The sequence below is a fragment of the Cariama cristata genome, unplaced genomic scaffold (genome assembly GCF_000690535.1).
Source record: "Cariama cristata isolate BGI_N322 unplaced genomic scaffold, ASM69053v1 scaffold20, whole genome shotgun sequence".
Taxonomy (NCBI): Eukaryota; Metazoa; Chordata; class Aves; order Cariamiformes; family Cariamidae; genus Cariama; species Cariama cristata.
In genome coordinates, this window is record NW_009593817.1 from 46,688 (window position 1) to 60,328 (window position 13,641).

Genomic DNA, 13,641 nt, shown 5'->3' on the forward strand with positions numbered 1-13,641 from the left:
TAGGACTAGTTCACGGAACAAAGTTTTCGGAGTCAAAATTCTGCCACCAACACGACGACTCAGCAGAGTGTGCTTGGCTACCTTGGCTAGTGCAGCGTGTCCTTTCTCAGCCGCTGACTCTAGTGACAAATGACAGCTGCTCTGGCATGCCCCTGCTCAGTGTGCTGCTGACCGGTGGTCGATCTTGTGCACATTTTTCGCAGTGTACTGTGAAACCACTGCCATGGAACAAGACATCATTGTGACTACAAAGAAATTTTGATAGGTGGGGGTTCACTGCTAAAACTGTCCAAGGCTTAATTAGCCAAGCTTAAAAATGAATATCTTTTTTTTCTCCCCAGAGTCATGTTCAAGATCTATTTAATTGTCCTAATGTATGACCATTCCCTCTCTTATGCTGTTTTGAGTACACACTTTCTAAGGGCCTGATCTATTTCCCACTCAAACCAACAGAAAGACCAGTGAACTTCAGCAGAATTAGATTAGGCAAAATTTAGCATGTGTGAAGCGCTGCAGCTTCCAGAAACTTTATGACAACTGTTACTAATGTCATGTCTGGTATATAAGCTCTTCAAATAAAACTGTCATTGAACCAAGATGGTTACTACAGAGAATTCCAGAAGAACAAATACTGTTTGCCAGTGCAATATAGGTTTTGTTGTTTTTTCTTTCCTCCTAGGGTTTCTTTGTATTGCAAAGCAGCTGCACAGTAAGACTGCTGATACTACGGTTTACCTTTTGAAGTGATATGGTCTAAGGTAAACACTTCTGGCTAAGGAATTTTCTAGGTGTTAAGTCCACAGCTTGAGGAAGAAAAGAACTGGTCTGCTTCTATTTCACGACAATCCTGAGGTCCATGACAAATCAAACCACAAATCAATGCAGCAGTATCTCAGATGACCTACAAAAGGAACTGCCAACCTGCAACCTGTGATCAGGTATGTTCAAGATACTAGGAATGGATTTGTAATTAAGCTGCAATAGAGTATCCACTTCCAGAACACCTGTTTCCTTTGGAACAGAAAATTGCCATACACTGCTTAAAAACTGCTACCTTTTGGCACAAGAACATCAACCCCATGCTCTAGTTTAGATGAACACATAGAGTGAAATTAGAGAATCCTTATTTGGTGCACACAGCTGTTGCATAAAGACGGTCTTCTGAGCTATACAATAACTGAATACGAATAAAGGTTTTAAAGAAAATAACATTACTTACATGTAATAGTCTACATTTTCTTGTATCAGCGCTGTCAGAGCCAATTAAATATAAATAGGGAAACAGTTTATGTAAGAGTAACCTGGCCATTTTTAAAGGTGTACTTAACACGGAGAAGCATGCTGTTTAAAAGAAAATGCATGCTCTGTAAATAAGCCAAACTTTGGGATCTCAGCATTTCAGCCAGCATCGGACTCTGCAGGCGCTTTGCTGATGAAATAAGCAGTCACTGACATTCCAGCCTCAGGAACTGATCCACAGCCATTTTAAAACAAAAGGTACCTATTCTTTTTGGCACAAGGTGCTGTGCCAAAATAAACTTCCTGCAGAACCACTACGTTTTCAGCCTCCTCTAATTGAAAAACATTACTCGCCATTGTTGCTAGACTGAAGTATGCCTCCATTGTATTGAAGTTTCAGTGTACAAATACAACACACAACTGTAGCATAGTAACATGTTGCTAAAAAGTAAATAACACCGAGCAGATTCAGGGATGGTTTTTCAAAAGTGTATTGGCAGAGTTCTGCTTTTATTAAATTTAGTAGTAAAGCTCTCATTGACTTTAGTAGGAACTTATGGAACTTCAGTCCTAGTATAGCAGTATTTTCTGCCAAGATGTATTTCTGTATCCTATACACAGAAAGTAAATATAAAACTATTGCTAAACAGGAAACGATACTTAGGTATGCACTAACTGCCCTTGCTAAAACCAATACATACATAATTTCATATTTGGCAAGGATGTGAATGTCTCTTCTTTTAAATCTATCAGGGGAATATATAGCAGCCTAGCTGAATGTAATATGCCTTTTCAGTTAATGTGCATATACTTCCTACTAGTGCTGGTGTGACACTAGACATGCCATTTAGATTACTAAACAATTAACTAAATCTCCCCATAAATCACTGATTTTGTTTGGAGGTAACACACAACCAGCTTTACACATCTGGCGTTTAGTGTCCCTCTGTGTTGTTTCCTCATTTATAACACTGGGATAGGATTGTCTTAATGAGCAAAGATGTCTTGAAGCGCTAAGATATAACGCCGGTAAGGGATGTAGATGCATCGTTTTTCTCTTAACACAGTTCCCTTTCTTTACAAAAAGCTCCTTTAACCACATCTCAGCTACTCTTCAGTGAACGTCAAATGAAATAATCCCAAAATAAAGGTGAAGGGGAGGAGAATTTATGTGTGACATCAATATTAATGTTAAGAATATATTAAAAATTCCCATTTATACAGCACTTTTGGCTAAAGAACTTCTATTATTGAGACTACCGGTGCATGAGTGTTATAAGTAAGAACTAAAATATGAGAAAGAGCTGAATAATCTGACGGAAGTCATAGAGGAAGCAACAGATAGGAACCGGACACCTTCTTGACTTTTAACCCCTGGACAATGATAATGTCAATCAAGAATACACTTGAAAAGAAAGGGAACAAATCAGTTCTTGGTTAGCCTGGCTGTTTCCGATATCTTCAAGAGGAACGTTTCTACTATAGTAATTTGAAAGATTCCAGTACATCCTACAAAGGACTGTAACCATATGCCTCAAGGTTTGTTTTATCTTCTTTCTCCATCCACCTATAAATGGCTCATTAGGTCATTTCAGAAACCATTTTTGCTTCTCCGAAGTTACACACAGCCATCTGCTTCTCCAGGGAAAGCCTAGACAGATGTGCAGCTTGCATTAGACAGGGGCACGCAGGCAGGTGCAGGGAGCCCCCGGCAGATGACAGGCAGGTGCACGCGTGCCATCGGTTCCTGACGGCACGCTCCCTGGCACGCTCCCTTCCCTCCCCGGCTCCAGCCCCTGCCCGTCACCTGCCCTGAGGGGGGGGACGGACACAGGTCAGCCCCGAAAGGCAACGGAGAGCAACCCCACCGATGCCATGCAAACACCACTGCCAACCCTCACGTATTGCTTCCTCCTTCGAACGTACGATACGCGAGGAAGTGAAAACTCTTTATCTCGTGAGTAAACGTACACTTTGACCAAGACAAACTTGGCAGGAAAATATCAGTTGATACCAGAAATTATTATTTTTCTTCTCTGCAATAAGTTATCTCTGACTTTTTCAAAGCTCTCAGTTTGCTTAATATTTGGCAGAGCTTTATTACCCACGCTACCAGTAACTACATTTCACTTTCTGCAGTATTATTAGGCATGGATTAAAAATTAACAGTAATTTTGTTATCTGAAATTCCAGAGTGTCTTTTACCTTAAACATCCTGAAAAATTCTTTATGCTATACACAGTCTAAAGGCAATTTATAACTGGATCATTGCTGCTATTTCCTTGCTGTTGAAACCTTGCTAATAATGAGCTACAGGGCAGTAAAGGGGAAAACTCACAGAAAAGCAGAGCAAACTTACACAACTATGGAGAAAAATACAAGATCATCTTCCACAAAGGAATAAAAACCCTCTCTTTTAAGGTCCGTGCTCAAAATCTTGCTCAAGATTTTCTCCATAAGCAAACTGAATCCAACTAAATGAATGTGTTTTTCTCAGAAGGTAGAAGAGCCGATCTAGTCGTGCTGGGGTTTGTATTTGTGCCAGTGGCACATAACAGAATTCACACAGTTATGTGAATTCTGATACTACAGCTTATGTCAAATGTAAAAAATGTCCAGGGAAATAGACTCTAATAATACTAATAAATATACCAAATTTGGTAAAGAAAAAATGGAGGAGAGTAGGGCAGAACAGTAATCTTGTCTGGAAGTGGAATATGTTAGTCTAAAAAATTTTTTTTAAATATATGTTTATGAACCAACAGCAGCAAAGAAAGGTCGAGCCAGTTGCCCACGCAACGGGACTAAGAAAACGTAGAATTTCCTTAGAACTTCAAAAGATGCTTATGAAAATAGCAACAGATTTAGAGACGGGACTTTCAAAAAATGCTGTAAGCAGTTAACTTCAGCTCCTGAGACATAATTGTATTTGCACTAACGCTTGATCCGTGCAAGTGCAATACTTCACTCTCAGTAACAGACTGGGGGAGCCATACCCACCACTTCAAAGTCAGCAGGGAAAATCAATAGGTTCTGCAGTACCAAAGGCAGCACACTCAACTAGGCAGGCAGGCCCAAGAGGCCACAACACAGTTAAGAGAAAAACACAGTATACACACCTGGAAACTTTCAGCCTTAATATACTGATTTAGTATCAGCAGGCTCATTTAATGCAACTTTCTCTTAATTAATCACGTCATTGATTTTTTTTTTTAAATGTGTAAAACAAAACTAATTTAACTACTTGAAGACTTGAACTGTTTCTATTCGGACTAGTTCATTTAAGACTCTCTTGAGGACATGAGAAGAAAGTTACATTTCTGAGGTTGAACAGGGACTGAACCAATCTCAGCTTGAAATTACATCCCATACCGCTCCACTTTTGTTCCAGATTAGCCCAGAACACTGAGGAAAGCTGAAGACTGCAGCTGAGAGAATGGGTTGGGAAGCAATGCCAAGATTAGTAAATGACCTCGATCCCCCGTTCCCCACCCCCTGCCAGTTACAATCTCACCTATCATTTTAAAAAACACTTTTGACAGATGTAGATTTTGTGGGAATATAAACCCTGATTCAGTAAAGCATTTGGGAATGCACTCAGATTCCACTTTAGTTAATACTAACGTACATCACAGAAGCAGGTCCTAAGAATGTAAGAGAGGTTTATCTGTGAGATCTTTACGATAATCTTTACAATATTCTTACTTGTATTTTATGTTTTACTCAATCCAATTAGACTTCAAGCAAATATTTATTAGGAAACAGCCACACAGGCATGATAAACATACACTCCCTGGGGGAGAAAGGATTTTTTTAAAACAATTATATTTTGAAAAATATAGATAGCTCACAAAGGCTGTTTGGAGTCTGTCTGAAAAGTATCACATCTAACGTTGTTGACAAATGCAGCTCGGCTTGCCAAATAGGTCAGAAGACTGAAATTCTGGAATGTCCAGAATCTGGGTATTATTTATGCTTTTCTGTCCGCATGGCAAGGGAGAAAGAATACCGAGTTTAAAAATACAGAACTGATTTAGCAACATCCTTCTGAAATTTGAGGGACCCTAACCAAGATACCTACACACTACTCTAAAACATACTGCTGTTTTGCATGAATGTGGCTCAGGGTCCCTCAGGAAAATATTCAGAGAAAAACACCTTGTGTAATATTGGTATAATACTATTACCAAGCCAATTTTACTTCCATGACACCATACAACGGAAAATACTCAAAGGTTCCATGCAACTACAATTCTTGCTAAAGCTATTTCTGCCTGTCAAACTAGTTAACTAGTTTGCTGAGTATTTTTTTATTATTATTCCAAAAGCTAATTAAGTAATAGGTAATATGTATTTTTGTGAAAGTTCATTTGCAATCAAGTTGCAAAGACTCTCTGGAGCTTACCATTTAAGCTCTAAAATAACTGTGCTCATTTCGTATCAGTAACACTTTTTAGATAACTTAAAGCACTTGAAATATTGAAGGAATGCACTTCAGCGCTCGACTTTCTTATACTTCATACCCAGCCAAACTGTTCCTTTTACAAGTGGCACAAAAGATGTAATTACTCCAAAGCAGATATTCTGGCCTAACTGGGTATTTTATGGTAAAGCTATAAAGAGCTTGCAAATGTCACAAATTCCAGCAGTGGTGTTTATGTCCATCCATGCATCTGCTACTAACTTTTGAGTTCATCTTTTCTCACATACATTTCACTTTTAAAAGCATTTAACAGGACCCTAATGTCATCCACCAATTGCCAGGTGTCCTCCCTTTTTAACCACATTTTCCCATCTCTACCCACAACTTTCCGAAAAGATGCGATTCACAACTTTACACCCCCAATACAAATTTTTCACATAGAGAAATCTTAGAAAAAATGTGTTTGTGTTCATAAGTCATTATGGTCTCTTCTGTTTGGGCAGTATTTTACATGGATTACAGGTGAAAAATGATCTATTATTGCACTTGTAAACAGCCAGGGCCAGCACAATACAAGAAACAAGACTGCAAGCATGACTGCTGGTGCCTCTTTTTCTCTACAATGGCCTCAAAGTTAGACTGACGGCTCTCTGGGCTTTTTGCCAAAACCACACACTAGATTAAAATAGAAAGAAGGGAAATAGGCAACCTGGGGTCCAAAATTTAATTCTGACCTTATGTATAAGCTCTATGGAAGGCTTGGGCAAAGCAGAATGTTAATCTACCATATAAGGGGGGCACAAGGAAACTAGAGAAAAAAAAAAAAAACTTATGAGAAAAAGTATGTATAAAATCTCTTCTCTGTCGTGTGCACATTTTGGTATTTCGAAACCATCGATCTTGAAAAATAATCACATTTTCATGTATAAACATTGTGTTATTCTCAGAAAGTAATATTTAATGTGCATTTTAGTCCTATGTCCACAGCCCACTGTCTTTCAGCATGAGATAAACTATTTTTTTATGGCTTTAACTTACTTTATTCAAACCATGGACGTTTCTGTTTCATAAACTTGTGGGTTTATGGATCTCATTAACAATGAAATATGGATAGAATATCAGAAAGCAGATTTGAAAGTGAAGGCTGAAAATTTCTCTTCATCCTATCAGGAGAACAGGCTCTATTTACATTTTCTCTCCTACTTCCCAGTGGAAGTTAAGTTTTCTTCTGCTAAAACACATTTGCTAATGGACTCCTTTGCAGAAACAGAGCAATTTTTTTTTTTTAATCAAATCAGTGTTCTTCACAGAACTGTTTACAAGGAGTAAACATTTTTTTCTATATTTAAAATAATAATATGGTGTTCAGTCCAAAATTGTAAACATTTTCATAAAATTTTGCACACGCTGACTGAAGTTTAACATAACTTCCTTGAAAGCTCAGTTAAGTTGTTTCTAGGGATCACGTTTAACTTTTCAGTGGAGAACAGAAAGTATAATAAACAGATTCAACTCTATTCCTCCGTTTTCCTATTTAAAACCCATATATTAATTAGCTTTGTACTAGTGTAATTCATTGCACTTGGATCCTTCGATTTTGAACACAAATATCTAGAAGATTAAGCTGTTAAATACCTATTGATACCCTATTGACTAACTATTAAAATAACTTAATTTTGTAAAACTACCAAATAAGCATAATAATGAGTAAAACCAGTTTAAGCTATTTTGAGATGGAATCTTGAAAATGAGATGCTTGAATTACAATGCTCAGATAGCTTGCTTTATTGATCATTATTTTTAGAATATTTATATAAGATACTCTATTAGTTTAGTCTCCTGCCCTTCCAAGAGAAAATTCAGAGGACATTATTAAGTTCATCTACACACCACATTTCAGAAGCACAGAAAGGAGAAACAGACCATTTTTTATTCTTCCTGTGAAGCGAGATTAACGTCATATGAATCTTCCAGTTGATGCTGGTGCTACCACAAAATTACAGGTGGCTTATATATGAAGAAAAGAAAGTATTTTTACGGCAATTAATACAACATAACATCTTCTCTTGATATAGCTTCACAAGTCAGAGATACAAGACAAACTGAAAAACAGCAACTATTTTCCACTTGGAGATCCAGGTCATCAAAACACAGGAAGGGAGGTTAATTTGAAGGCAATGAGGGAAAGTTTTGAAACTGTTCTTCACCTATTCACAGTCTCAGAAGGGAAAAAGGCCAAACTCTTTCCTCACTATTCTCTTCAGAGGGATTTATTCTGGCTCAAACTACTACCAAAGGCACTACCATGAATTTCAATAGAATAACACAAGGAAGTGCTGTACAAAAGAGCCTGATACAAAAATTTCAACTGCATCATATGAATTTTTCGTTGATTTTTAGCGCTGCAGAAGGCATTATGCATCAGTGCATGAAGTGCTTATGTAAGCAGGAGAGTGATGTAACTTTGGAAAGTACCTGCCAATAGCACACAAGTCAATTCAAACAACATACCGTCCACTTCATAGAGCGATACATGATACAATCTAAAACCAGCTTCATCTTTCATGTACTTTTATGTCAACAATGGAAGACCAGACAATATCTGACCTGCCACGAGCTTTGTGGGAAAGTTATAAAGTTTTGTGAATAATTTTGAATTAGGAGAATGACTGCTGATAAGTAGCATACATTGATTAATATTACGTGTTTGGATGCAACACTCAGATTTATAATTTCATAGAACCACAACACAAATGAATTGCACAAAGACATCTAATTCAAACAGAATAAACTTCCAAGCACTTTAGAAACTTACATAATAGTACCTGTAAGTGCACCTATAAACAAATTGTTTCAACCCTTCCTGCTTATGCGTGGCTTCTTTTATGCTTTTACTGAATGACTGTCACAACAGACTTGATAAAATGATGATACTCTCAATGTTAGGTGTAACCCTATGTGCAGTATGTCCTCGACAGAAATAAAGACTACATTTTTGCTGTTTTCCACATTGCCTTCATCTTATTGCTTCCTTTTTGTTACACAGATCTAACACTTGATCAGCTGCAGAACAAATTTGTGATGAATTTGGAAAAAACTGATAGGAGGCTGGACTTTCTCTGTTATAATGAACCAAATAATGAAACTGTAATCACACCTGTTTTGTTATTTTGCTCCCTGTGCACTAGAAACGAATGGATAGTAACAAAAGTGGTTCGTTTACCTTGCTATCAGCAAAAAGTACTTTTAAAACTCTAACACGGACTGTTCAAAGTAACAGACAATCTACTGGAAATATAAGCAAGATTTTCAGAGTGAAGATATGTTAAGGTTCCAACCATTTCTAACCTTTTCCCTCTTAAGTAAACCCACAACTCAAATAGCCATTGACATGTACACAGTGCTGTACACTGCTAATACATTTAATACAATCTCAAGCTACAGGATTGAAAATATTTTTGTATCGTTAGATATACAAGAATAACTATTTAGATGGTTCTGCTGCAATAACCACCTAGGAACCTGCTTTTCCACATGTGGATTCAAAAAGACAGGAAAGGAAAAAAACAGATTTGCACACAGTATATGAAAATTTCAAGCACAACTCCTGAATAATTACAGAATAGTGTGATCCAAAAGGTCTTCACTACAGTGGGCTACATTAGGGAACAAGACATTTTTTCTGGTTAGGTTTATGTTATGTTCATGTTCTCCCACAAGTAGTAATACTAAACTTTATTTAATGGAGTGATTTTTCATACAACTTATGTTCTAAAACACTGTCCTCAGGAACAAGAATGATGCAATGTTGCAAGACAGGATTCACCACCACCAATTTTCCATCAGCTGGAAGTCTGGAAGCCAAGTCAGGAAGAAATCTGAGACTAATTGGTTCACCCTAGGACTGCAACCACTAGAAAATGTCCTTTCTATTTTATTTTTTTACACAATTAACAAATGTAACTATTCACAGGAATGGTAGCTCATTAAAAGCCTATATATTTACCATGACCCTCAGTTCCTATATCTGAAAAAACTTAAAGTAGAATTTTCCCAAAAAATACTTGTCCCAAAGTTACCATGAACATTTTATGTTACTCAATTATTCCAGTCCATACCTGCAAACCTGCCAGTTGAGCAGCTGACTTCCCTTTGAGGCAGACAATGAGTGCCACAAATGCATTTAAGTCCTCCAAAGAGAGGCTACTGACCTAAAACAGATGAAAAAACAACACATTATCTGAAGGCTCTGAAGAGGAACTTTCTGATCATCTCCTCATTCTCAAGCACATCAAACTTAAATTAATGACCTCGTGAAGTTATGACCACCATGAATGCATTGTCTAGGAAAAGACACTTAAAAGGAACAAAATATTTACTTTCACGACTTGAATGAAGTGCATATCCCAACACCCAAGTACAGTGTATATACACAGATTTCCACACATCAAACAAAATGCCCACCCTTCATGTATTCCCTTCTCCTCTTCCCTTGGAGATTCTTAGTAATAGGAAATTTCTTAATCTCCATAACACTAAGCATAGTAATAAAAAAAAATAAAGATATTTAAAATAATATGAATTGCTTTATAATCAAGACTCAGAATAAAAATCACCTCAATGAGCCACAGATGTGATGACCATTAGGATTTCTTTCAAATGCTTACATGGTTATATGTTCAAAACTTTAAAAATAATCTAAAATATTTCAATTACCTATTTTAAGCTACGTTTCAGGATTTAACAAAACATATTTGTATTCTTTCAGTTTTTTAGACTACACATTGAAGTGGGAAGAACTCAAAACTATAAGAAAACTAAACCTAAAATGTTCAAGTAGGAAAACAAAGAAAAATTCTAAATTCATCTAACAGTTCACTCTAATACTTATATCACAACAGGGAGAACCTGGGCATTTACTGCTGTGAAAAAGTATTCTGAGATTCTATAGAGGTACATGGTCACCTCAGGAGAAAGACAGCACCTACAGACCAGCTGGGCTGATTCCCTGACAGTAGCAGTTCAGTCCTGATCACTTGCTTCATCTGATAAGAACACTATAGATCATACATGTGTACCTAGACCAAATATCTGTTACAGATGCTGAGGCTATAAAGAGGGCTCTAAGTGAGATCCATAAGGCATTACAATTCTTTATCAATTGGAACTTGAGCAAAGTGTGGAAACATGCGTTGTGGGCTTACAGTACAGGTAAAAGGTGACCTAAAACTCTGCGTTGCGTTTCTTTTAACAGCTTGATTTTGGGGGAATGTTTTGTACATCTCATTTCAATCCATTAAGAGTTTCTATTGTGGTTATTAAAAAATCAGAAAGTGACAGACAAAATGAAGGAGAGAAAAATTAACAAAAAAGTATTGATGTAAATCAACAGAACTAAGAAGCTGTCTATAATTACTTCATTCATTTATTCGCTTAGGAGGAGTAACCCATTCTTTCCTCCTCAAGACAAAAATTATTCAACCACTATTGAGACTTTTTTTTTTTTTTAAATCAGGCCTTGCTGGTTGTCCCACTGTAAAATAGTTTCCCCTCTACTATGATAAAACTTGCATAAAGAACAAGAATGTGAGGGATCCCAGAAATCTCAAAGCTTTCAAAATGCTCCTTGGTATTCATTAACTCCATCTGGCTGCCAAGATCTGATAATGGCCCTACTTTACCCTGTATTTCAAGTGAGGTGTCACCTTTGTGTAGATGGCAACAAGAGAGGTTTACTAAACCTGTGCATTTTATACACTGCAGTAACAGAAAAAGTGACTTTCATTCTCAGAACAATTCTTAATATTTGCACAGTCTTGTCCTAAGGGAAGTAAGTCAAAGACTGCTTGCAAGTACAACAGCAAGTAAATGCCCCTAACAGAGGAGATCAGCCAAAATGCTTACAAATGTCAAAACAATTCAGAGAAATATTTTATTCAGTAATCAAACTTGGTGAGTTACCACACTTCCATTGTCAGATTTCTTCCAAAACGATAAGACCCTGAAACAGAAATTTCGCCCTTCTTTGGAGGCTCCACAGTTTGATATTTGAACTCTTTCACTCGTTTCTCCTAAGACAAACCTATTATCTTGCAAATTTTTTCACTATTTTTGTTCTTAATTTGGAGGATATTTGAGAAGTACCCTCACTGAAAAGATCAGTCTTCAAATCGACACTGTCTTTACATAGTTAAGATTTGCTTATTGGAAATTTTTTCTCATTTTAAAAAAAATGCATCTGAAGTTTTCACTAAATACTTGCACACAAATTTTGAGGAAGTCGGATGGGTTGGTCAGTATGCTGGTTCCTGCAAAAAACCTATGTTTCAGGTTAGATTAAATTATAAGTTCTGAAATTTTTAAGAAGTTTATTTCTCCCTCACATGAGCTGAAGGAAACTGTGTTAGCCTGCTTCAAAATAACCTACCATTGCTCAACTTAAATCACCTTTAGGGTAACAAATCCACCTTCCCTCTTTAATACAAACGTAAGGCTAAAGTGTAAAGTAAAGACACAAATTCTGCCACAGCTCCACAAGCATTGTTTTCTCAGCTATAAAACAAATGGAAGCAGTCTGGCCAGCTCAAAGCACGGCTACCGACACTCTTGCTCTCATGTTTTCCTCTCAAATACCCCAAGAAAACAAATGGACAATATCAGAGAACTAACCAAAGTTTAAAATAACTCAGCAGTGAAAAACATTTTAATCCAAATCAGTTCCCTAGTCTGGTTCACAGTGTAGACTGTATCAGTGCAACTCAGAGGGCAGAAGAGAATCAGGAGAACAGGACAGGTGTTGAGAAACTGGCACTGCCATGAGAAACCTTCCATCAACCCAAGTCCTTTGCACAATCTCCCTGCTATTATTCTTGTTGAAAACATGAGCCACCAAACTGTTTTCATCTCTGTTTTTAACGTTAGTCATTGGATAATAAGTTCTTAAAACCATATCCCAAATAAGCATTTTTTTCCATTGTGATCAAGGCTCAGAAAATCCACATTTCTGTAGGTGTTCTGTCCTGTTACTCCTCCTCTTAATCCCACTGAAGAAACCTTTCTCAAATAATTCAGTAACCATGCTATGAAAGGGCATACAGGATAGCACAATAAATAAATGAAACAGTGAAAACAGGTAAATGACACTGTGATTTCATATCCTAATATGAAAAACACTTAATGTTAAAAGCTAAGTACATGATATGTATCTTGCTGAATTGAAACCGCAAGGCATGAAGTAATGTTTAATGAGTTTCATCTCCAAAAAAACTTTCCATTTATATTACACTATACGAAAATTAAAGAAAAAAAGAGCTATATGGATCATTTATATAATTCCCATATGTACTTCCTCAATGCATCATCTAAGTTTGAGCAAACACACATGAAGGAAGAAGAAAGGAAAAGTCAGGGGGAACCTATTTTCATGTATCACACATCAGTATAAATCTGTTATTGAGGAAAGTGAAGTCTGAAAGAGAAAAACAAAAGACAAAACGCAGTTTGGTGTAAGTAAAAGTGCAACAGAGCTTATCAGATTAGATAAAGGCATTATAATTTTCTCATCCTCAAGGAGGAAAATCTGCTTTTGAGATCAGCATTTGAAAGGCGGCAAGTACAGACAAAATATTAAATGTAAATAATGAAGCAATATTGTATTTAATCTTGTGTTCCTTTTTATTACAATTAAGGTAGTCTGCAGGCTGCCAAACGTTTAGAATTATAAGAGAACTGCTACCTAATGATCCTTTATTACTCAGAATTTAATGACAAAAGCCATATCCTCAATTCTGGCTCAAAACCAAGTAGCTTGACAAGACAGTATGAAAAAGTAGTGAGGTGACTAAATATTTATATTGTCTGTTTGCACAGCCTGCATAATCACCTGAGGGAATGTCTTCTTTTGAGGACACAAAGGAAACACAAAAAGAGAAGCTTTAATTTGCAAACAGGTTCCAAAAAGCAGGGGAAATCCCTCAGTT

The 13,641-nt window shown here is 36.8% G+C and overlaps 1 protein-coding gene across 1 annotated transcript in view; it reads right to left on the reverse strand.

Moving 5' to 3' along the window:
• Positions 1-13,641, reverse strand: part of FAM120B (family with sequence similarity 120B) — a gene marked incomplete at its 3' end in the record, with an annotated part of 47,728 nt that overhangs the window by 16,908 nt on the left and 17,179 nt on the right. The window contains exon 5 of the mRNA XM_009695484.1: positions 9,781-9,873. Coding sequence (XP_009693786.1) covers positions 9,781-9,873 — 93 coding nt within the window. The remainder of the gene's footprint in view (positions 1-9,780; positions 9,874-13,641) is intronic.